Source organism: Danio rerio, chromosome 6 (genome assembly GCF_052040795.2).
Source record: "Danio rerio strain M-AB ecotype USA chromosome 6, GRCz13ab, whole genome shotgun sequence".
Lineage (NCBI taxonomy): Eukaryota > Metazoa > Chordata > Actinopteri > Cypriniformes > Danionidae > Danio > Danio rerio.
The window spans coordinates 54,447,847-54,473,396 of NC_141026.1; the positions used below are offsets into that span (position 1 = coordinate 54,447,847).

General features: G+C 34.1%; 1 protein-coding gene and 1 long non-coding RNA gene across 2 annotated transcripts in view; one reads left to right on the forward strand and one right to left on the reverse strand.

Annotated features, from left to right (window-relative positions):
• sack1c (scaffolding CK1 anchoring protein C) lies at nt 1-16,864 on the reverse strand. Its single transcript, NM_001326537.2, is given in 4 exon segments — nt 1-1,309; nt 10,121-10,245; nt 12,099-12,266; nt 16,239-16,864. Coding segments are annotated over 4 exon segments (1,749 nt in total). The 5' UTR covers nt 16,743-16,864; the 3' UTR covers nt 1-357.
• LOC137496027 (uncharacterized) overlaps nt 16,383-25,550 on the forward strand; it is a 27,404-nt gene continuing 18,236 nt past the window's right edge. The window contains exons 1-4 of the long non-coding RNA XR_015494290.1: nt 16,383-16,750; nt 16,847-17,026; nt 18,026-18,093; nt 25,148-25,209. This is a non-coding gene — a long non-coding RNA (uncharacterized LOC137496027). The remainder of the gene's footprint in view (nt 16,751-16,846; nt 17,027-18,025; nt 18,094-25,147; nt 25,210-25,550) is intronic.

Sequence of the window (25,550 nt, forward strand, 5' to 3'; positions counted from 1 at the left end):
TCTTATTTTATTTTAACAATTTTCATAATATCATTATTTCTTACGTGTCCCCTCATCTGTAAGGGTTTAAATTGTAGGGGAAGGGGTTGTTCTAGAAAAAATATATTGAAAAATGATAAATAAAAAGTTTTAAAAAAAGGAAAGAAATGAAAGAAGAAAGAAATCAAATACAATTACATCCCTAATAATCTATATCCAGGATGAACCTGAAGGCAGCATTAGTACATAAGCACTTCATTTCACAAATACAAATGCTAAAACACCAACAGTTTCACACCAAGAAATGGCTTTGCAGACTCACAATGCCAACTATATACAAAAGCTGACCTGAAGGACTGACCAACCAGGCCTATAGTGTTACTGAGGTAAGTTGTTCTTGAGCTCAAAGCGACTGTATACCTGTTTGGATTTGTTCATCTTGTTGTATTGAGCGACAAGGTCCAACTTGCTGTGACCTAAAGTCATGCGTTTCTCATCCCGCCGATGAATGCCTTTATCCGGGCCCATCCTGTCAATGGGCATTGGTCCAGGTGGAGGAGGGCCCTGTTTACTCTCGGGTTCATTCTGGGACAAATCCGGCCCGCCAAATGGAGACGAGCGTGGAGGAGGGACCTTCTGGAAGGCATGAAGGTCTTTCTCCTTCGTCGTGAACAAATCTGTGAACTTAGAGAGGAAAGGACTGGTGAGCCGATGCTTCGGGGAGATCTTGTTGTCCTGTTGAGTTGGCGATGGTGGTTTTGGAGAACTGTAGAGTCCTAACGATTGGATTTTTGAAGTCTGTCCGCCGATGTTTGAACGTAGATAATCCGTGTTTCCTATTTTGGACCATTCCGCACCGCCGGATTGACCTAAAGAGGAACGTTCAGCAGTTTGGTGGATCTCATTGGGAAATCCTCTCCCGATGTGGGCTGCCAAGGGCATGTGGAGCACTGGACTCGTGGCGTCCTTCTTGTCAGGAGTTTTTTGCGTATTTTCCTGGCTCTTCTTGTCGTGGTTGACTTTGTAAACTGATTTGATGCCCGGGGGAGCAGCTTTGATGCTGGAAACGCTGCTGCTGGATTGGCTGCTGGAGTTTTCCGAATACACTCGCTCTCTGCTGCCGTAATCCGCCAGGACGTCCAGACCGAAGTTTGGCGCCGGCATGTTGTAAGAGTAAGAGGGCAGTCCATCTTCATCCGGGTTGTGGAAGCGCTCTATTATATCCGAGTCCGCATACATGCAGCGAAATTCGCGATCGAAGCAGTCTGTAAGGTGGCCGGAGAAGTGCATTACTAGGTTGCTGTGGACCTGACCGGACAGCCATGTAAAACTAGAAGGGAAAAGAGACAGGAAAGTTACATATTTTGCAAAACAGCTTTTATTTTGCAGGAAATTAGAACTATTATTTATTTTCTTTACATTTTTTAATGCTTCTGTATGCTGTTGGGGATATTTTCATCCACTTTGAGGTGATTTTAAGGTTTAATTTGACCACAAATTCCTCAGCGTTTCAACAAAGGGAATGATTTTTGGTGACAAGTCTTATTTTGATGCATATATGCTTTGAAAATCTTTACAAATTCAATCATGGACTCTGGGCAAATTGACTACCCTTTCATTATGTTAGTGGTCGTTTTTGACCCATTGACTTCCATTATAATGAGATTTTTTGATTGCAAAGCCATGATGGCATAAAATCATGCATTCTTGATTCAAATACCACCCTGAACATAATGAAAGGGTTGTAAATTTGAACCGTTAGTAAGGGTTTGTTAATTTATTCATTTTGAGTTGCGTGTGTACATTTTCTTATGTATTGGTCAAGTACAGTTATAATTGAGGTAAAATAAGTGAGGGGGATGGCATTAATAATGAACAATATAATTATTGGCAACAAGTAAAAAAGCTATAACCCGAAAATAGTCTAAAAAAAAAGACCCACCAACTAAAGATGAACGGTTTAAAATAATAGCAGAAGTTAAGGAAAAGGAAAAAAAAAAAGACACATGCTCTTTGATTACAAAAAGAGATCTTTGAAAAGAAATAGAGTAAAAGGCTGGCTTTCTTCACAACGGCAATGTAATTATAAAAAAATTAAGATTTACATAATTTTAGAGTGTATGCATCACAGAGAGAACATGTTTGGCAATCTTTTCTTTTATTTAATACTTTTATTGTATACTTATTTTATTTATTTATTTATTTATTTTCATGATGAGGTTAATTTAATATTTTTATGTATACATGTATACTTGTGTGTAATGGATGTATTTGTGTATATACGTATAATAAAACCATATTATTTGTTTGTTTGTTTGTTCCCACTGGTTATATGTTCCTAAAAAAAAAAAAATCAATAAAACTAAGTATAAATTAAAAAAATATTCTGTTACTGTTTAACTAGTGTTATTCATTCTGGATTGTTGTGCTAAAAACACGCGCACACACGCGCGCTGCTCATGAACTGATTAGATGGACTTTATAAACAGCACTCACACACTTCAGGGCTGAGTCTTGTTTATCTTTTACTGTGAACATTATGATGCGTTTCTCTTGCCTTGCTTTGCCGTGTTTTGACCCTCGCCCTTTTGGCTTGTTTGGTTGCGTTGTGTGCAGCCTGCGTGTAATGACCATTTGCCTGTTTAACAACTACGACTCTGGATTGCCTCTATACATCTGTTTGACCCTGTTGACCGTAGGCATGGGCTGGTATAAGATTCTGGAGGTATGACAACCTTAGATAAAAAATACTATGGTTTTACGATTTTGCGGTATTGTGATTACTGCTCTAAAATGTATTCTTTTTAAAAATCTGGGTAAAAAACAACATGTTCCCCCTTTGAACACAATATACTTAATTTTGAGAAAAATTTTAAATATTTTGGAGCAGTAAACATGTCAGACTAAATAATTTAAATTAATAATTCACTTCTGGGGTCTTCATTAGCTTAAAAACAGATTTCTTCATAATTTTAAATGGCACCTTTGAATATCTTTTCTGTTGGAGATACTGTCGTCCAAAAAACAAAAACAAAAAAATTAACGTACACATACCTTAGGAACGGTATTACAGAAAATTGTGGCGGTTTTAAAACCTTGACTTTTTGTCCAAACATCTTGAGAACGGTTACCGTCTCTTGCCTAGTTGACCGTTGCCTGCCTGACCATCCAGTTAATAAACCCACATTTGGATACGAACCTCCGCTGTCAGTGTTCAACTTCACATTAAAAAAATCTTAAAACCACATGAGGCAGAATAAATGAGGTAATTTCAATCAAGGTTAAACCATCTGCTTAATGCAACATTTTAACAATATGATACTTCAGGCACAGACTGTACACGATAAAAAACGCACACAAAACACATAACATTAGCACTAGTTCATTCCTAAAACCACTCTTGCATAATTCCTCACACTAAATTTAATGCTTTTACCTTTTACAAGAAAATCTTTCTGCTTGTGTTTCAAAAATAAGGATCATAAACTGCATCCAGCCTTGCTTAGAAGGTTAAAACTGAAGCTAACCTAATTACACTTTTATGGATGATTCAGGTGACTTAAGCTAACAAGTGTTTAACTGCATGCATGCCAACCATCTGTTTATGACACTGCTCAAACGTCTTACACAATATTGAAATAAAAGCGCATGTGATAAGCATTACATTAGATCATCCTTCCGCTCTATAGGTTTAAAGAGCACAGAAGAAAGAAAACTGCAATTTATCTCTGTCAAACATTTCCCAGCTGAAATGAGTAGTTTCACAAAAAAATATGTTTGTAAGTTATTTCCCTTTGAACTGTGTGAAGTTCTAGTCAAACAAAAACTCCCTGTTGGATATTATACGAGCAAAGCCTTTGACACATGAGTGTGGCCTCACCCACAATCCACAACAGTGTGTGCTAACATGCATAAAGATACACACAGTTCACACTAGGAGTCGAATTAACTCTCAAATGACAACACAAATCCTCCACTAACTCAATCCGTCTAATAATGCCTATTCATCCCAAGTGAAAAGCAGATTAGTTTAGCTGTTAGACATAACCCATGCACACCTGAGATTGCTTATAGGTTGATTCATTGCTATATATATATATATATATATATATATATATATATATATATATATATATATATATATATATATATATATATATATATATATATATCATTGTGTCCTTTAGGGCTGCTCGATTTTGGGAAAAATAATAATCACGATTATTCTGGTCATAACTGTAATCAAGATCTTTCAAAACGATTATCAGTTGAAGAAGTCAAAATTATTAACGCTCCTGAGAACTTTTTAAAAAATAGATATTGCCCAAATTATGTTTAGCAGAACAAGGAATGCAAATGACGATCCGTGACTCAAAAACTGTAGCGTGATCTGAACCATGAGATTTGTGATCCGTTGCACCCCTAATGACACAGGAGCCCTAGGCAGGAAACAATGTAGTGTTGATAAACTGTCATTGAGTATTTTAGTGAGAGTACGTACGGTGCTTCCTCACACCTTTCACTCAGTGTTGGAAAAGTTGAAGTCAGAACATCTATTATTCAACAGCATCGCTTTTCGATCCTCTCTAACTCGGAGAGACTTTTAGGAAGTCCACCCCAGACTGGACTGGCATACTCGAAGGCTGTTTCTCAATATGCGTTCTTCAGCAGCCTTGCGTACTCGTGTTCTCGTGCAACGTCATCATCAGCTGCCTAAGTTCAGTTTCAATACTCAAGACCGCGAGAACAGAGGACGCGTGAAACTTTCCGGATGTGATCTTGATATCGAGGACACACCAATGCAGACTTGAGCACCGAACTCGCTCTGGAAGTCTTAGAAGTCATTGCGACAGGAGGTGGGAAGCGCTGCATTTTATCTAGATTTATTATTAAAGTTCAGAGATTTAACGCATTTACCGCAGGAGTTTCCCTGAATGAAACTATGAAAGTAAACATTACCATGGACATCATAATAAAGGAATAAACACATTAAGGGTGTTTATTTGATGAAATTCTTATTAAAATCTGTTTTATTTATATTGTACAACATATATTTATAATATTTTTATGCAAAGTATATATTTTGAAAAGGGGAAAACAATAAATCGTTGTATGAAGGCTGTAATGTTTAAATAATTTACCATTTAAAATGCGTGAAGGTCATGTGACCATCAGGAAGAACGCAGCATTTCATTTCTCAAAGGACGCGTTCAGTGTCCTCACGGTCTCCTAAGTTCGATCTTCTGAGGACACCTGGCCAGAACGGTCTTCAGAAGGACGCAATGCTGTTCTCTGCGTTAATGGAATTGAGAAACAGCCCACGTTTGGATGATTTATGCACAAAACTGTTTGTAAAATGGTATTTCTTGGGTAACACTTTACAATAAGGATGTATTAGATAATGTATTTACTAACATAAACAATACATTTATTATTACAGCATCTATTCATGCGTGATCATGGCTTTAAAGTTGTTCATTGTTAGTTCTTGTTAACTCACAGTGCAAGCATTGGATTTTAACAACACATTATTTAATGTTGAGCTAAGATTAATAAATGCTGTACAAATATTGTTCGTTCTTAGTTCATGTTAGTAGATACATTAACTAATGAAACCTTATTGGAAAGTGTGACCATTTTCAGTCTTTTAGTAGATATAGTATATGAGAGACTTGCTTTGTTTATCAAACAATTGATTCTAAAAAGGTTTGCATTGTAACTCTTAAATGAAAGTTAAAGATACGCTGGTTTTATTTATTTGTTAAGTTTTTAGTTACTAAATGAGCAAAATCCAGTGCAGAAATAGCAAAAAATGTCCAGAGATTCTGTCTGGCCCTGCTTATAGGCCCAAAACAACCTACTTTTTTTCTATAACTAATTAACTTCCACAACACAAACCAGCCACTGAGGCTTGGAAGTCACTGCTATAACAGCAATGGGGCTAATGCTAAACTAAACTCTAACTCTAAAACACACTGTGCATGAGAAATACTAACACTAACAGGAGAATCATACCCTTAAATAAAAGTTAAAAATATGTTGTTTTTATTTAATTTGTTAAGTTTTTAGTTACTAAATCAGCAAAATTCTGTGAAGAAATAGCTAAAAATATGGAGAGATTCTGTCTGGCCCTGCTTATAGGTCTTTAGCCCCCAAAACAACCTACTTTTTTTCTATGATTAATCAACTTCCACAACAAAAAACAGCCATTGAGGCTTGGAAGTCCCGGCTATAACAGCACTGGGGCTAATGCTAACACACTGTGCCTGAGAAATGCTAACGCTAACACACATTGTGCCTGAGAAACGCAGAATCATCATGTTTTCTAAGCTCCTCAAGTCTCCAGATGCCTGCTGAAGCGCAGGAGTTGCACGTCCTGTCGTTTTGCTAAGAGGAACTGCCAAAACGCTGTCATGCGCTAAAACGCTTTACATAATACCGAGTGATATGAGTGAAAGCAGATAAGACAGGACTGATGGGCATTTGAACGTGAATAATTTAAAGCAACTGAATTCCTCCTGTGAAAAATTGCGAGTCGCCTCTAGTGCAGAGTTCGCTTTTAAAAATCATGCCGTAACATGCTGTAAGTGTTAAGCAGTGTGTTGGTTAGCGTAGCGCAACATTTCCTGTATAATACGGCTATTTTGTTCATTTTAATTGAACCCATGTTTAAAATATGAAATGTTAAATTAATTATATGTTGACTTGGCATAACGTTAATGTTTAAGAATAAATAAATCTAATTTAAACAGCAGCATTTATAATATTCACACTTTACCATAGGGTTTCATGAGTTAATGTTTTTACTAACATGAAATAATTATAGAGAGTACTTGTATAGCATTCATTTATCACTTACTAATGCATTAGTAACATCCAAATTCATGCTTATTAAAGAGCCCCTGTTACAGGTTTTAAAATGACCTTCCATGTAGTGTGTAACAGCTCTAAGTGAAGTGAAATATCCAGCTGAGGCTTAAATCTGATAATGCACAGTGTTTAAAACTATTGATTCATTTATAAAAGAGTCGACTCATAGTGCTTCAAGTGAATCGTCTTGATAACAAGTCTTTAGACGTTTTGGCGTGACGTCGATATGAAACTTAAGCCCCGCCCAATTGTTGCACGCGTAAACCAAGCGGCAACCTCCCGCTCTCCCTCGGGAGGCCAATACGGAAGTATCTGAAACTGCAATTCATCGAAAATCCGCAAGTCCTGGCTCCATAATAGAGCAAAGTTTAATTGAGCCCACTGTTAGAATGGCCAACTTTACAGCAGAAAAAAGGTGTTTGCAGCCTGGTACAAAGAACGATTTTGGTTCATAAAGCTAATATTACCCTTTATGACAATGTTAATTTTTTTTATAACTCATCAGTTTCCTTTATATTAAGTTTGCATAATTAAGGGTGTGGTCACTTGATTGACAGCTAGGTCTCGCTGGTCGCCGTCACTTCACCTCAGCTGACTCCAGCAGATTAGCCACTGATTTCGGCATATTCATTATACTTTTGTCTTGTTTTATGTGTCTTTACACAGTCAGTTGCCTTTTGGGATTATAATAATCAGATGATATGAGATGCTATGTGAACTTAATTGTGCTCACAAACCATTCACATGGCCTCTGTTTCCCATGTTAGTAAAGTTATATACTTGTAAACCATCTCTATACATGTATTTGTTTTATTTAAGATCATGTATCAGTTATAACGTTGTTTAGAGCTGTAATGCACTCCAGAATCTGACAGATTGATTAGATGTGGACTGTAGAACAGTCATCTGAAGTGTTATCATACAGTGTCAGGCTAGATTTCATCAATAGTCTTGCATTTACTAACACAGACTATATCTGAAGTGTTTAAAAGTAATTTGCGTTTTCCTCCTGTAGAAAAACATCATAAGAACAATACTTAGTGGCTCAATGTATTACAGCAGTGTTTTTAAAAGTCTAAACGCTTTATTGATACAGTGTACAGCCAAGCACATGTGGTCAGAATACAAACGAGTCGCAGGTGATAAAGTATTTAGCGTTTTCCCAAAGTAAAGTGCGTCTGAGCCAGGTTCAAGCAAAATGCCAGCAGGTGTCTGTAGCTCCGCTCACTCTCCGTCTCTTTGCCCTTGTTTGGTATCCCGCCGTAAGTGCGATGACGTGCGAACAAAATGGCGACGGTTGGCCGCGCCTACTTGTGGCTTCTTTTGCGCTATTCAGAAACCTATGGGTGACGTCACGGATACTACGTCCATATATTTTACAGTCTATGGCGCAGACCCATGAAACTTGAAACCTGCGGCTCCACCCACAAACAGTAGCAAAGAGGAAAACAAACACTGTAGCAGACACCGGTTGAATCAATATGTGATGTTATTGGAAGTGTGGTTATAAATATGCAAACCTTGCACATACAACAATAGGCCTATAAAACATGAACATATTGATCACACAAAAAAAACAGTCTAACAACCATAGGCTATAATTTATAGAGTAATTTATTGATTTGTTTAATTTAATATTAACCTCAGCTACAGAGACTGGTGGGCACAATGTTTTCAGCACAAGTCTATTCTAGGGCTGTGCAATTGATCAAAAATTCGGTTTCGATTTTGGCTTCTAACGAATATGAAAAACCATTAATCGAGATAAACGATTATTCCATCATTTACTGCCCCCTTTCCAGTTGTACACATTTGTTTCTCTGCAAAGCTCAGTTCCAAGTGAAAATGACAAAGCATGTGCTGTAATGCAACTTTTGCATTCATATTTTTAAAAGCGCGAAAGAGCACATGCAGTTGTGTGTGCGCGCCGCGCTTGGCCTCGGACAGGCTCGGAGATGAGCAGAGCACACACAAAGCCATCTTAATGTGAGCACTTTAATGGTCAAATACATGCACATTTGTGTCAGAGCGCGGTGTTAAGTGATTATTCATATTAACCTTCATTTGTGTAATAAACAAACCAGTTGAGAATCAAAAGACATGTGAAAGAAACTATATCAGAGCTGCACTATTCTTAAAGTGACATCATGCAATATTCTGCTGCCGCCTGTTTTTATCATTAATCAAACAACAAAAGGAGAAAATCCCTTACTGCTTTTGACTGAAGGACTTTTGTAGCTAAAGTTTTCTCCTACAGTGAAGATGCTTAAAGCACAGTTTAAACATAAAAGATTTAATAACTCATTTCTAACAACTGATTTATTTTATCTTTGCTATGATTACAGTACATTATATTTTACTAGATATTATTCAAGATACAAGTATTCAGCTTAAAGTGACATTCAAAGGCTTAATTAGTGCAATTAGGCAAGTCATTGTATAACAGTAGTTTCTTCTGCAGCCATTAAAAATATATATTGCTTAAAGGGGCTAATAGTATTGAGCTATTAAAAGAGATTTCAAAACATTTAAACCAGCTTTTATTCTAGCCGAAATAAAACAAATAAGCCTTTCTCCAGAAGAAAAAATATTGTAGGAAATACTGTGAAAAATTCCTCTGTTAAACATCATTTGGGAAATATTTATATATTTAAAAAAAAAAAAAATCACAGAAGGGCAAATAATTTTGACTTCATGATTATTCAAAACGATTATCAGTTGATTACAATTATGACCAAAATAATCGTGGTTATGATTTTTCCCATAATCGAGCAGCACTAGTCTATTCCTGGTTTAATTTTGGAGACCGTCACTCAGAGATCATTCTCAATATTCAGCTGTGGCCTGTATTTATTTTTAATGTATTTGATTGACATAAAGGTGTCAGTAAGTGCTATAAAATCTATCTGCTATGCTATTGCTGTGTTGTTAATCGTAAACACACCAATCCACTGAAAATTTAAATACTAATGGCTTTTAAAAATTTTTTTTATTCTGTGGGTTACAGATAAAATATGGAAATTTTAATAGTTTAATAAAACTTTTTTGTCTTTTGGAAAATCACCAAGCGACCCCCTGTCATTGTACTGTGACCCGCACAGGAAACCACTGATTTAAAGCATCTCACAAAAATGACAGAACTTATATTGAAGTTATAAAATTATTTTGCATTTATGACATAAGCTCAAATATTATAAGTACATAATGTACTTTTTTAACATACTAAATTACCCAATACATGAATAAACACTAAAAGACATGATTAACATACCTATAGGATCCAGCAATGACTTCTTCACAGTCAATGATCATGAATTTCTCTTGAACCTGACCTGTGAATTTCTTCCCACTTTTGGTGCAATACGTGTCTCCACAAACACTTCTTATCCGCATATTCTGAAAGGGAGCATTAAACCAATGTTAGATGATCCATTGATTAAAAGGAAAAACATAATTATTTTTGGACAGAATAAGAATATTGGAAAGATCTGACATAGCAATTTTTTTATGTTATTCTGCGATATATTGTGCTATATGAATACAATTACTCCAGATGACTTGAATATCCCTATGGAAAGAATTTATCATTTTAGATAAATTGGGATTATAATAATAATAATAATAATGATAATAATAATTTCTTACATTTATATAGCGCTTTTAAGGACACTCAAAGCGCTTTACACAATGGGGGGAAATCTCCTCATCCATCAACAGTGTGCCGGCAGCCATTTTGCGGTAGACCGCACACCACACACCAGCTGATTGGTGGAGAGGAGACAGAGTGATGAAGCCAATTACGATATAAGGGATGGTTATAAGGCCATGATGGACAGGGGCCAGTGGGCAGATTTGGTCAGGATTCCGGGGTTAAACCCCTACTCTTTTTCGAAGGACATCCTGGGATTTTTAACGACCACAGAGAGTTGGGACCTCGGATTAACGTCTCATCCGAAAGACGGCGCTCACTGAGCAGTATAGAGTCCCCGTCACATTTGGACCCACACAGACCACAGGTTGAGCACCCCCGGCTCAAGTGGTGCTCGCTGCAGAGCCATTTGGGCGAGCTGAGCTCCAGCGAGGGGGAGGTTGAGCTCCACTTTTTTTTGCACTTCTTCTACGAGTTATGTCACTGGGGGTAGGGTTAGGGGTGGGGTTGGTGTATGCATTAAAACAGCTTACAGGAGGAGGAGCGAGAGCTCATGCTCCCCCTCGCTGGAGCTCAACTCTGCTCAAATGGCTCTGCAGTGAGCACCCTCTCCCCCGGCTGGCCTCACTAACACCACTTCCACATAATTGTGGAATGGGAGTGTATCTGCATTAGGGCTGCACTATATATGGTTTCGGCATCAATAATGCAATGTGTGTGTCCGACATTGCAATATTTTGTTTCTCTGCGATTTAAATATTGTGTTATGAATATAATTTCACCAGACGCCTTGAATAGCTTTATTTGGAAAGAAATCATTAATAAACATTGAGTGAGGTGATTTTTGTAAGGATGTGAATCATGTATACAAAAATAAAAACAAATGGCAAGCGAATATTATTATATCAATGCAACAAAAAAAGTGAAATAAACAGCACTTTATGATTTTTCCATAGAGTCAAACCATATTCAGGTACGGAAATTGATAATGAAACTTAAATCAACACTGTATAATCTTCATAGTAATAATTCAGTAAAATTATTCTTTACTAAAGTACAAATGTATTTTTTTGTGCTCGAATGCTTTAAACTTTCTTGAAATGCCTTTAAAACACACACAAATGCTAAAGATTCACTCTGTTATGGTTATACTTTACAATGACTCTACAAATCTCATATATTCTCAACTGTTGTGCTGATCAACTATAATCCTAACTCAACATTGCATTTACTGCAATGTGATTATTGCGGACACACACATTGCAATATTGTGCTGAAACCATAGTGCAGCCCTAATACAAACTCAACATTGCACATCCATCAATTCTGAAATTATACATTGTGCTGCACTAGAATTAAGAATTCAAGTTGTTACACCCAATATGACAAACAAGTTTAATAAAAGCCTCGGAAATGCATTTGAAACTTTGTATAGCACTTGCTTTTCATCTGAATGAGCTTATTTTTGGACTTATGTTATGCTGTTGACTGACAAATGTATTCAAGAGCTAAACAAAGAACGCCCATCTCATTGATCCTTTTCTTAAAGCTTATTATTATGCATTCAGTGAGAGCAGATATGCGTCAGGGTTTGACTTACACTCAGGTGTGAGTTCTGGACGTCCAGTTCTGAGCACATATTCAAGAAATGACTGAGATTCTTCTCGTCCAGTAAAATATACACTGGAACCCTGCGCTTGTTGGAGGCCTCCATTAAATCACAGAACAAATCCACGTCTGTAAAAATGTCCATGACTATTGCGATAACCTGTTGTTGTTGAGAAAAAAAGGGGTTAGGGTATGCATTAAATAAAACATTTACGCAATTGTACTTTATTTAAGCTTATAATTCTTTGCTTGTGGAACTGTTATTATGTACAGTGGGTACGGAAAGTATTCAGAGCCCCTTAAATTTATTAAAAGGGTCTGAATGCTTAGGACCATATGATATTTCAGGCCCCGTTTACACTAATAATTTTAAAATGCATAAGTTTAACTATGGTTTTGCCTTGCGCCCACACTACCCTGGAGTTTTTGAGCCCCAAATACGGATAATTTCGAAAATGCTCAAAAGGCTGTTTTGGTTTTAAAGCGCTGCTGCTCCATGTCAGTGTGGATGCGGGAAAACGAAGACATCTGAAAACGGAGGCGGGGCTGCATCTGATTGGGGTTTTCCCCTCAATATTAAGTACACAAAGTTCAGTCTTGCATCCTTTCCTTCTAAGTTCAGAATTCGGAAGTTTGATATAGAAAACAAACTCCCGAAGAAACATCGGGTGACTCTTTAAAGGGAACTGTGTATGCTACTTAATAACGCCATTCACATTATCTTGGCTAAGTTGTTTCACCATCTTAACAATAAAATAAAAACATGATATGTGGAACTGCTTATTTTCATTTTGATATTAACTCAACAGACACCAAAAATGTTAAGGTATCATGTAGTTACATATTTATATGACCGTCATCGCCACTGTTTGCATATTTATATATAAAAAGAACCTATAACATAGCGGCCTCATTTCACTTTCATTGAAAAATTTTAAACACACCCTCTCTTTAGCTGAATATCAATAATCTCATCAATAATTTTCCACTTTGTGTCAGCCTTTTTAATTTAATAAATCAACATTTTAGGAGCTTTGGTGTTGCCGCCTTTTTGAATATATAATCAATAACTTTATCAATTCTTTTTATAATCAATAATGGCCATTATTAATGTATAACGTACAATAAGTTTATACAATATAGAAAATAAAGTCAAATGTGCAGAATCAGCATATGGAGAGCAAAAGCTCATCAGCAGCTGCTGCAAAGATCAATCTATCTCCGTCTATTCTATCTTGTTACCTATCTATCTATAAATACACTTTTTAAACATTTCATCTGTACCAAGTCCCCCTGCAACTTCCTCCTATGCTGTTTCCTTAACCTGCAATTCTTTTTTATTTTTATTTTATTTTTTACAAATTATATAGATTTTAAAAAACTGTTTGCTCCTCATACTCTGAGGAGTGTCATTCATGTCTTTTAAGGTGCACTCAGTCAGAAGACAATCCCCTGTGATATCATGTCATTTTGTTTTTGATTGTCAGAATGATGCAGGCCTATACTTATAATAATATTTATACAATATAGTTATAATGATACTTATACATGATTAAAAAAGTGTGCAACTTAAGCAAAGGTGTTTTAAATTTGGTTTTGTAGTTATTGCCAAACTAAAATATTTGCTGCTGTTTTTAATCATTTAAGTTCATTTGATTGAATATATAAAATCAGTGGATAATATCGATGCCATTATTAGGTAAAATTGCTACTTTTTACTGTCACTCAATGTGTTTTTGGTCATTATCAATGCACTGTCACTTTAACTGAGCGTGAGCATGGTGGCAAAAATAGACCCAGCGTCGAAACTTTCACAGCACTCCTGCTTCAGTGACGCTCATGCCTCACCCTAATGCGCTGCTTCTGCGTGCGGTATAAAAGCTCTAATCTGTTAACATGTATGCTGAAAAAACATGCACTGCTCACGCTTGCGGTGTAAAACAGGCTTTTGATAGAGATGATAAATTTAATATAACGTTAAACAACTACAGTAAGATGAGATCGGTATAATCCTTGATGAACTGTCTGGAGAGCTGTGCTCAAAGCACCCACTGACTGCCTGGAGCTCAGATGTGCACATACGCTGCAGCGCATGACAGAGTGTGGTCACGTGACATGCGTTTTCAGTAGTGAAGTGTGGACTGAGATCGGTTCAAAAACGCTAGGTGAAACGCCAGTGTGGACGTGGAACGTTTTTAATCTAAAACGCCATTTCAAATCTAAAACATATTAGTGTAAATGAGGCCTTAATTATTATTTTTTTTTTAGAAATTAGCAAACATGTCAACAATTCTGTGTTTTTCTGTCAATATGGGCTACTGTGTGTACATTAAATGGGGGAAAAATACTTAAAATGATTTTAGCAAATGGCTGCAATATAACAAAGAGTGAAAGATTTAAGGGGGTCTGACTACTTTCCATACCACTGTATGTATATTGTAATATGATTTCTGTGGAAAAAAGAAAGTCTGATTTGCAGAATATAGTTGCAGTAACATTTTCCATCACATTTCTACTACAGAAGCTTTCATAGCTAAAATTCAAGTCTTCAATACAATTCAAGGTTATTTGTACAGCACTTTTAACCATAATTATCATTCCAAAGCAAAATAAAGTTTCCACCATAATGATTGAGCAACTGTCCATAAACAATGTTTACTGTGACAATATTTATACAATTACAAACACTTCGTCCCTTTTAATCTACCTAAAATCCTGCTTGGTAACTTTCAAAACATTTATACGTTTTAAATACAAAAAAATACAAAATTAATTCATTTTGTTCCAACACAAAGCAAATAAGTTAAATGAAACAAATTTAAGTAGACTGAACATAAAACTATAAAGATGTCTTCAAGAAATCTCAAGAATTGCGTTGTTTCAGCTCATTTTTAATATGTAGTTTGAACAAGCAGCATTGTGGAGTGCAGGCTAACTGTTATAGCAATATAAAAATTACATTAATAAGAGATTCTGTACATTTAACAGCTTTAACGAAGATTTATTTTCCATTTCTATTTATTAACTGCTATTAAGATGATTTTAGTGGATTTATAAAGAGCATTTAAACAGGTTGATCGTGAAATATTGTAGTCATGCTAATATTTGCCTAGCTTTTTATATGTAAACCAACAGCACTCATAAATGTTTGTGTGTGAAGTCACAGTCTTATCTAATTATACGCGGTGTAGTCTAATGATTCCTTTTTATTTTTGTAGTGCATAAAAGTTACCACATGCACTATAAAAATGCAGTTATTCAGCTGTCGTAAAGGTGCTAAAATGTATCTTTTTCACACTTTATTTTAAGGTACAATTCATGCGATTACCAAATCATTAACTGAGACTTTTTGTTCATTAAACTACTAATTAGCTGTGCATTAAAAGGATAGTTCACCCAAAGTTTTAAATTCTTCCATCATTTACTCTCCCTTCACTTGATCAAAACCTGTTTGTGTTTCTTTCTTCTGTTGAACATAAGAGAAGAAATTCTGAAGAATGGTGGAAACTAATCGACTTCTATAGTATTTGTTTTTCCTGGATACTTATAAAGGTTTGGAACCACTCAAGAGAGTGTTAATAGTACGTAAATGTTCATTTTTGGGTAAACCAACCCTTTAATAGATAGTAGTAGTAGTTTTAAATTCAGACTTTTGGACTTTCTTCTTAATATAATTAATAATAAATAATCTTTGCACATTCTAAACAGTAAAATTATATTAGCAGCTGATGACTAAAGTACAACATTGTTCACAGTCAATTACATAGCGCTAATGTTGTTTTAAACTCATACGTGAATTTTATTTCAGACAGAATATTCGAAGTACTATAGTAAACACTATAGGGAGGCATGTCACAAGTTGTCACTGAATTAACTAATGTGCGACTATAAAAACAACTTTACCTCAAGTAGTAGTTTGGTTTACGTATTAAGTTAATATCTTAATAAAAAGCAAGTAGTTAATAATGTGAATTGTTACTTAGACTAAACTAAAGTGCTATCTTGTTTACGACACACTACACAAACAAAGCAGCCACAGCAACGCAATTTCACAGTAAACCTCATGGAAACTAAGTATTACTCAAACACTAGAACCTTTTAGGTGGTACAATTGAGTTGTTGTTCGTCTCACCTTCTTGGCTTTGCTAATAAGCGACCGAATGTGATCTTTGACATTTTTCGTCTTGTCCCTCTGGAAGTATATGTTGGCCTCAGTGGGGCCCATCCTGGTGGAGAGCTCCGGCCAGCCCAGCTCCAGCATCGGCGGCTCCTCGTCAGACATCATAGGGAAGTAAGTCCCCGAAGTCAGCTCGGACACAGCGTCGCCCTCCTCCAAGTCCACTCCGTTGCTCCCACTGTCCGCGTCGCCGACTTTGGCCACATTTTCGGTGATGTAGCGTATCTCCAGCGCGGATAGAAAGTTGAGCTCTTTTTCTTCGTGCAGAACTTTCTTGTACTCCTTCTCGCCGTGCTCCAGCAGCGCGTCGGTGGCGAGTCTGGCGGTCTCGTTGTGGCTGAGCTCCAGCGCTGACAACTGCTTCCACGGGTTCTTCACCTCCTCCAGCCGGCTCGCCAGCTTTCCGAGGGGTTTACGCGCGGCGTTCGGCGTCGGGCGCAAAGCCTCCGAGCTGATCATTTCTCCGGGTAATCTGGTTTTTCTTTTCACAATAACTTCAAGCAATCATTCGAGGTGTTAAAGCTAGCGTTTTACGAAGCTGACCTTGTTTTGTGTCATGGTAGTGCGAGTGTGAGTTCCCCAGAGGCCTCTGCTCTGCACCGCGTATTGTTGTGCGCTGCTGGGAAACTCGAGGCTGAGCTCCACCTGCGCGCTCACCTGCCCTGTTCAGCCGAAGACTCCGCCTCCTGCCGCTGATGTCACGGGGAAAGGAAATGTGGCAGGCCATTTTTAGAATCACTTGGGTAACATTTTACAATAAGGTTGTATTAGTTGATGCATTTACAAACAAGAACAAACTGCGAATTAACACTACATTCATTTCTCATATCTTTTCATTATTAATGAAAATACAGTTGTTTATTGTTTGTTCATGTTAAATTTGGATGTTAATAATGCATAAGTAAATGTTGAACTATGATTAATGCTGTACAAGTATTGTTCAGAATTTTTAGTAAGTAAATATAATAACTATAGACATCTTTTTGTATAGAGTGACCCTTATTTGTTGTTTTGATTTTGTAAACAAATCTAATGAATATATTTTTTTACCTTTGTTATTATATATTATAAATATATTATTTATATATTATTATTTATCTTTGCCATGATGACAGTAAATAATATTTTACTAGACATTTTTCAAGACACTTCTATACAGCTTAAAATGACATTTAAAGGCTAAACTAGGTTAATTAGGTTAACTAGGCAGGTTAGGGTAATTAGGCAAGTTATTGTATAATGATGGTTTGTTCTGTAGACTATCAAAAATATATAGCTTAATGAGGCTAATTATTTTGACCTTAAAATGTTTTTTAAAAAATTAAAAACTGCTTTTATTCTAGCCGAAATAAAACAAAAACACTTTCTCCAGAAGAAAAAATATTATAGGAAATACTGTGAAAATTTCCTTGCTCTGTTAAACATCATTTCGGAAATATTTAAAAACAGAAAATAAAAATAAAAATGGGGCTAATAATTCTGACTTCACCTGTATATCGATTGACTCTTGGTTTTAACGGTTTTAGGCTTTTTTAAATGTATTTTTATACACATCTATATTTTTTTGCTATTTACCTGTACATTTTTTTATGTTTTCTTATTTTTGTCCTTGTAAATACACAGCACGTAATTTGTGTATTCTGTCTTTTGTAATATTCTTCTGAACCTTTTTGTATACTGTCAAGCCTTACTGAAACAAAAAATAAAAAAAAACGTTTTATTTTACGTTTTGTTTTACACAGTGGATGCTCTTTTAGCCGCAACGCATCACTGGGTTCCAGCTGAGGCTCAAACCAGCCACCTTCTTGCTGTGAGTAATTTAAATTAATTAAATTAATACAAATAAGGTTGTTTATTTACCAAATACATGACATAACTGAATAAATAAACTAACTAAAAAAAATTGGATGAATGTAAAAAGTATTAATATTAATGTTTATTTATAAATTGTATTAACAAACATAACTATTATTATTATTAGTAATATTATTATTGACAAAAATAGTAATTATCCAGAATTTTATCAATAGAAAATTTTAATAAAATATAAAATAAAAACATCACAAAAAATGAAACAAATAAAATAATAATATTACAATATTTAAAAAAATAATTCTAAATTCTGAAATATATAATAAAAACAAGACTAAACTGAAATATGTTATTATTAATATAATAATAATAATAAAGTATTATTAATAATACTGAAATTTTATTAAATATATTAACAACTTTACACATTTTAATAGTATTATCATTGTACATAACTAATAAAAATGTAAATAAAATAAAAAAGACTCAAAATAAGAAAAATGTCACAGATATTTTTTCAAAATTAGTAAATAAGTTATAGTACTTTTTAAATTTGTACAGTATGTAGGACTACTGCACTTTAACTGGTTGGCACTTTTAAATTTTATTATACATGCAAATGATACAATGACAATAAAATTTCTAAAATTGAAACTCTAAAACTAACAACAGATAATAAATGTTGAATAAAAAATATAATATATGTTGTTAGGCTAGGTAAAACAAGTACTATTATTGCTTGTGAAGAATTACTGTTAAAATGGCTTGCCACAAGACGAGAAGGCAAGCAGAGTCAAACAATTGTGCCAACAGATAAACTAGTGTACTCAACTTGGCGTCCATTACACTGTGGGATGAATAAAGATTAAATGACTATAATAGTTCATACCCACACACTGTACAGTGGAATGGTTGCTTAGTTAGACTCTTAGACTAACTCTTTACCTTTGCAAAAAAAGTCTCAATAGTACATAATAATAATTTAGAATAAAAATTTCTTCTAAACAAAATAGTGACAAACACCACCTGGGTCATCAGTAGCCAGACAACCTTTAGCAAAAATAAAGTTGAAGTTGAGCAAATATAGATTAGATTTTTAATATTTCGGTATACAGTAGCCTATACTGTACAAAAACAAAATAAAAAAAATAATAATCAGTTTATTAACAGTTTTGTTTTCATGATTCATTTACATTTTCATGATTCATGGAAGTTTTCTGTTTATTTATGTTTGGGAATTGCATTATGAGATGTCGATTTCTGCTTTGTTGACTTTTGATGTATCATATGGGATCATTGATACTGATGATTTTTGACAATATCCAATATATTTCAACTAATTTGGTCCGATATCTGATTTCGATATTTGTTTTGTAGTGTAATTTACAACACCAATCTAGAAAATATATCACTTGACACTAGGGATCATCAAAATTGGATATTGAATATTTGACAATATTTCAAGTAATTTGAGCCGATATCTAATACCAATATTTGTTTTGTACTGCAATTTACAACACCAATCTAGAAAATATATCACTTCACACTGAGATCATCAAAATTGGATGTTGGGTTTTTGCCGATATCTGATATATTTTAACTAATTTGGGCTGATATCTGATACTAATATTTGGTTTGTACTGTAATTTATAGCATCAGTCTATATCACTTCACACTAGGGATCACTGATATTGGTTACCGATATCCAATATATTTAAACAAATTTTTTCCAATATCTGTTACAGATATTTAAGTCTACACACATAATAAAAAAGCCATTAATTGCATGCACTTTAAAAAAAGTGATTAAAGCTGTAGCTTTTAAAGTGAATAGTTGTCTTTAGATAAAAAAGTGAGTAAACCCATTGCCTTCAAATGATTAAGTGAATTATATGCATAATTATAAAAATTAAGTCAACTTAACAGGTCCAAGTTACGAGGGAGTTAGGCTACTCACTTTTTAAAAATAAGTTACTAATTGCTTTTTACAGTATATGTTTTATTTTTATGTACCAAAATTTTAACATTTTAAAGCAAAAGCTGCATTTAAACTATTAAAAGTTTAATTAAAAAAAAAAAAAAATATATATATATATATATATATATATATATATATATATATATATATATATATATATATATATATATATATATATATATATATATATATAAAAGTTTTTTTTAACTTTCAAAAGTTGTCCCTATTTCAATTCAAAAGCATTAATAAATGGAAAATAAAAAAAATTAAAAAGTGAATCACAACATATGAAAAACTGCTAATTTATGGATATTTTGTTTGTGTTTTTTATATTCTGTCTCATTTACTAGAATCAACTTGGGATTTTTAAAGCAAAAGCTGTATTCAAAATGACAATAAATGTTACATTTTCCAAACTTTTCAACATTAAAAGTTGTTTTAGGAAAGATCAAAGTCCCATAACGCAATTCAAAAGCATAATAAAACAAACATGAATCACAAAATGTGGAAAATATTTAATTTACGATTATTTATAAGGTGTAATACTCTTCACCTCTTAATAAGCGACTGGTTTGGTTTTTTATTTAGGACATTACAACAGCAACTAAAAAGCCTCGTGATCTGATATGGCGGTTCTGCTTTTGTGAGCATGTCTGCCTAATTTGAATGGTAAATACGGTGCGTGTCACTTATGCGATTCATTTACATGAGTGATGTGTGTGTGTGTGTGTGTGGAGATGACACACACACACACAAAGCAGTCATACTTGAAGTTCAGGTCTCATAATAGCTGTCTTAAGCAAACGTGTGCTTATTCTCACAGCAAACCCATGCTGCCTGTATTATTCTCCTTAGTTTTTTCTAAATGACACCGGTTGTTGTTTTATGTCTCCATTGTCCAGGCGTGAGATATTTTTGGGTTTTCCTGTCTCTGTAAGGTATAGCAGCCGCCCTGAGGCTCGGCCGCTGCGTGAATCATAGCTTTTCCATGATAATATGCAGAATGTCAAGAGGAAACAGACACAAGCTCACTACAGAACTGCATTTTTCTTTGTTCAGAGTTTACTGAATAGATATTTTAGACTAAAGCCAAGGCTCTTAAAGAAATGTAGCATTCGCATTAAGGAATGTACTTACAAATCAAACCATAATCTTGATTATCATAAATGTTTCTTTAATCAAATGTTAACTATTTAATATTACTTTATTTCTTAGTCCTTTGCACAATTTCTAATTTTAAATAACAAAAAAAAGCTTTAATGATCTGCTGGTTTAATGTGCTGTTTTACTATATACGAAATTAGCAATTTTCTGTATTTTGTGTTTCATGTTTTTTTTCTGTTTATTTATACTTTGGAATTGCATTATAGGACCTTGATCTTTCTTTCAACAACTTATAACCTTGAAAAGTTTAATAAAGTGACTTTAATTAATATTTGTAATAGTTTAAAGTGATATATTGTCTCGGTTGGTGTTGTATATTATATACAAAAACACTGTAAAAAACTGCCATTACATTTTCTCTTAATTTACAGACAACATGCCATAATGCATTTCACAACAGGTAAATGAACTAAAAGCACTTGTGAAACACAAAATAAAAAACATACACTGTAAAACCCAATAAGTTAAGGTAACTCAAACCTTTTGAGTTAAAAAACTAATCTATATGAGTACTGTGAACTTACTCCATTTGAGTTGAATTAATGAGGTATTTAATTAACTCATTACCTTCAACACTGAGTTTAAAATTCTTTTCAAATGAGTAGAAATAACTTTTAGTATATTTGAGGTAAACTACACTCATTTCATTTGATAAAATTGACTGTTGGGTTTTACAGTGATATAGATTGTTTTGCGCGCTTTATGTTTTGCTATACTGTAAGGTGTCCTGAAAGTGTTTCAGAAGGCTCCAATAAATAAAAGTGTTATTAATTTTATTATTATTATAATCAAAAAAAAAAAATGAAAAAAAGCACACACATCAATGTAAATGGGTGCTCAGTCAAATAGCAAAAAGTGCAAAAATATATTAAGACAGATTTTAATTTAACCAATTAAATTTAATTAAAATTAGATTTTAATTTAACCAATTAAATTAAATTAAATAAAAAAAGGCTAACACAAATTATGTAATGTTTCAAGCACACCGGCTCTCCGTCTGATTAGTATTATTATCATCAGAATGTTAGTATTTACACATTTTTGTGACAATTTAGATGATTTTTTTTTCTAACGATTTTCAAATTAATCTTCATCTTCCAGTACGTACAAAAACAACATTTCCCTATTGTTTACAAAATAACTGTTATGTACAGAAAAATATCATATTAATATTTGCAGATATGGTAGAAAAAATGACTTTCTACCCTTATTTCATTACTTAAACTTTCAAGGATCTCTTAAAGTGCTAAACAAACTTTCTTTCAGTAACATATACAGAATGCTTATTTAGACTTTTCTGGTTTTTAATTACATAATTTCATATTTATAACATTTAAAACTAAAATTCAGAATTTTTTTGCTTTCAGAGAAGATTTAAATTCTGAAAATTATAAAAATTTAAGTTTTTTTACCATTCTATAATGATCAAAAAAGGACAATGATTTCTAACGCAAAAAAAAAATTACATTTAAATAAAATAATTAAAAACACTCAAAAAACATTTTTTTATAACATAACTGGAACATAATGGCAAAATGTTTAAGGGTGTTTTTTTAAGTAACTGCTATACACTGTAAAAAGCAATTAGTTGACTCTACTTTCAAGAGTTTACACTTGTGCTGATGATTGATTATAAAGCTTGTTTGGCATGCTGTCCCGGGGCTCCCTCCCATTTGCAGGGCAAGAGGGGAGAGGGGAGTAAAAGCAAGAGCAAGAGCAAATAGGGCTTGCTATGAAGATATAACTACTTAGGAGCATGCTTATAGTGTCTATTTGGATTAGTCAATTAACTTAAGTTGTATGTTTTTGGATAGTGGGAGGAAACCGAGGGACCCGGGGGAACCCACGCAAGTACAGGGAGAACATTTGAACTCTGTATAGAAACATTGATTGGTGAATCATAAATTGATTAATGTAGGACCAGACGTGAGCCATCATAAGCACGTAGTCCTCTTGAAATTAGTTTATAAATAAACTTCATAATTAATGTGACTTAATTAGTGTGTGTGTGTTAATGTGACCTGTTGACTTTATAAAATTACTTAAATGAAAAATTATACATATTTAATTAACTCTTTTTAGCAGTTCCAGTTTACTTTTTTGTATAACATCTCTTGTGTCTTTTGTATAAAATAAATCAAACCCCATTACCCAAAATGTACAGGTTTGGGAAATAATAATAATAATAATAATAATAATAATAATAATAATAATAAACCTAATCAAACACCAAATCACGTTACACAACTTCAGACTTCCGAACCTTCTTCAATTTTTCAAGTTCAAAAACACCTAATATTACAAAATTCTGAGTTTTTTGTTATTACATATGTGAGCTTTTCAAGAGCCAAACATATTATTCGGTTTCTCAACAACAGTCGAATGAAGAGTTGATAAACATCTTTCCAACACAAACCAATAAAGCGCCTTGCATGTATTGAACATAAATCAATTTTCTGTCTTCACTGGACAAAGCAAAACTCTCTTCATACATTTTCAACTTTACTAAAAGTAAAATCTAACCCCTTCTTACAGTGTAGAAATCTAGCTCATATGCCTGATAAAGCGCCACATAAAACATCTTCAACTCATGTCTGATCGCTGTCTAATCATGCAGATATTTAATTCAGCTCTTTGTGGAAACACAGCATGGCACAATCTTATTGTTGTCAATAGTCACACCATCTCTGAATAACGGCTTTACTGTATGTGTGACAGAACACTGGACGGTCTGTCTGTCTATTCTTCGATGACGAAGAGCAAAACTGCAATTTTTGTTCATGAATAAAACACCAGTTTTCAGGTCCGTTTGAGAAGGAAACACAAAGTAGTACACTTTAAATGCTTGAGATCACTATGATTCAGATTTAATTTAGTAAAAAATGTTTCTTTTCCAATTATGTTGTTATGATTTCAAAATCACAATTGGATCCATTTTCACTGTATTTTACATGGTAATAAATGGAGCATTGTTGACCAAAAGACTTAAAAGACACTTCAAGAGACTAATAAACTATTAACTATGATGTTTGCCTCAATAAACACCTAATTTGCAGCATAATTAGTAGTTATGAAGGTAGTTGTTGAGGGACTGGAATCCAGTATGTGGAGTGAAATCATGCAGAATATGTATTTTATAAGTACTAATGAACAGCCTTTATCCTAACAGGCACACTGTAAACACATGCTGTAAAATTTACAGTAACTTACTGCTAGTTGCCAGTAAGACCGTAAATTTACAAGAACACTGTAAATTAAAATTACAATTTACTGTAAAATTCACAGTAGCTTAATAGTCATTTTAGTTGCCAGTAATGTAATGTAAAAACATCACAAATGTAATTATTTATTCATAGTGTGCTCGTAAATTTAGTCTCATTAACAACCAAATTTACCAGTAAGTTACTATCAATTTAATTCCGGGCTCATTCTGACAACGTACCACTATATACATTTCTGGTGAGTGCCAAATACGTCCCAGGAGCTACATTTTTTTACAGTTTTTGTTTTCATCCACCAGAGGCCGCTGTGTAGGCATTTTGAGATCTCAAATTTCTCTCGCGAGTGCATTTGCACTTGCTGTTCTCATGTAAATCCACTAGAGGCCGCTGTCGACTGATTGATTGACCAACTAGCTGATTGACTGACTGACTGACCAATCGACTGACCCACCCTTTTCCTTGCCTAAACCCAATCAATAGTGTTTTAAAAAGCACCGATTGACCCACCCACCCACTTTTCTAAACCCAATTGACAGTTTTCAAAAGCAAACTAGAAAAAAAGCCCTCGCCTGATTTTTAACCACATTTTCACACTGTTATTCACTTGTTTATTCTATTGTTTGGCTTTTTGTCTTACCCACTTTCTGAAACCATTCTTCGATGGACACAAACCTTCTCTGTGTCTCAAGTCCACCAACCTGGTGAGCTAAATGGACAAACTGGTAACAGCAGGAAAGCCATCCACACGAAGGTAAGTGGTCAGCTGGTGAGCATGAAATCTGTCATACCGCCCCCTAGCGTTTGTTTTATACATTTGTCCATACGTACTTCTGGCTAAATAATTTGCGATATCCAGAAATGTATAAAAGGCTAAGTTTTCAGAATGAGTATGTTAATAAATCTTACAGTAAATTGTCAATTTTAAAAGTAAGTTACTGTAAAAATTAGGTTAATAGTCAGAATTGGCACTTAAACAAAAATGTTACAGAATTAAAAAATTTTTTTCATTAAAATCTTTCAAACATAACATCTCTTTCATATTTATTTCTAAATTCAAAATTGTCCACCTGACATTTAAATACAGTAATCCAA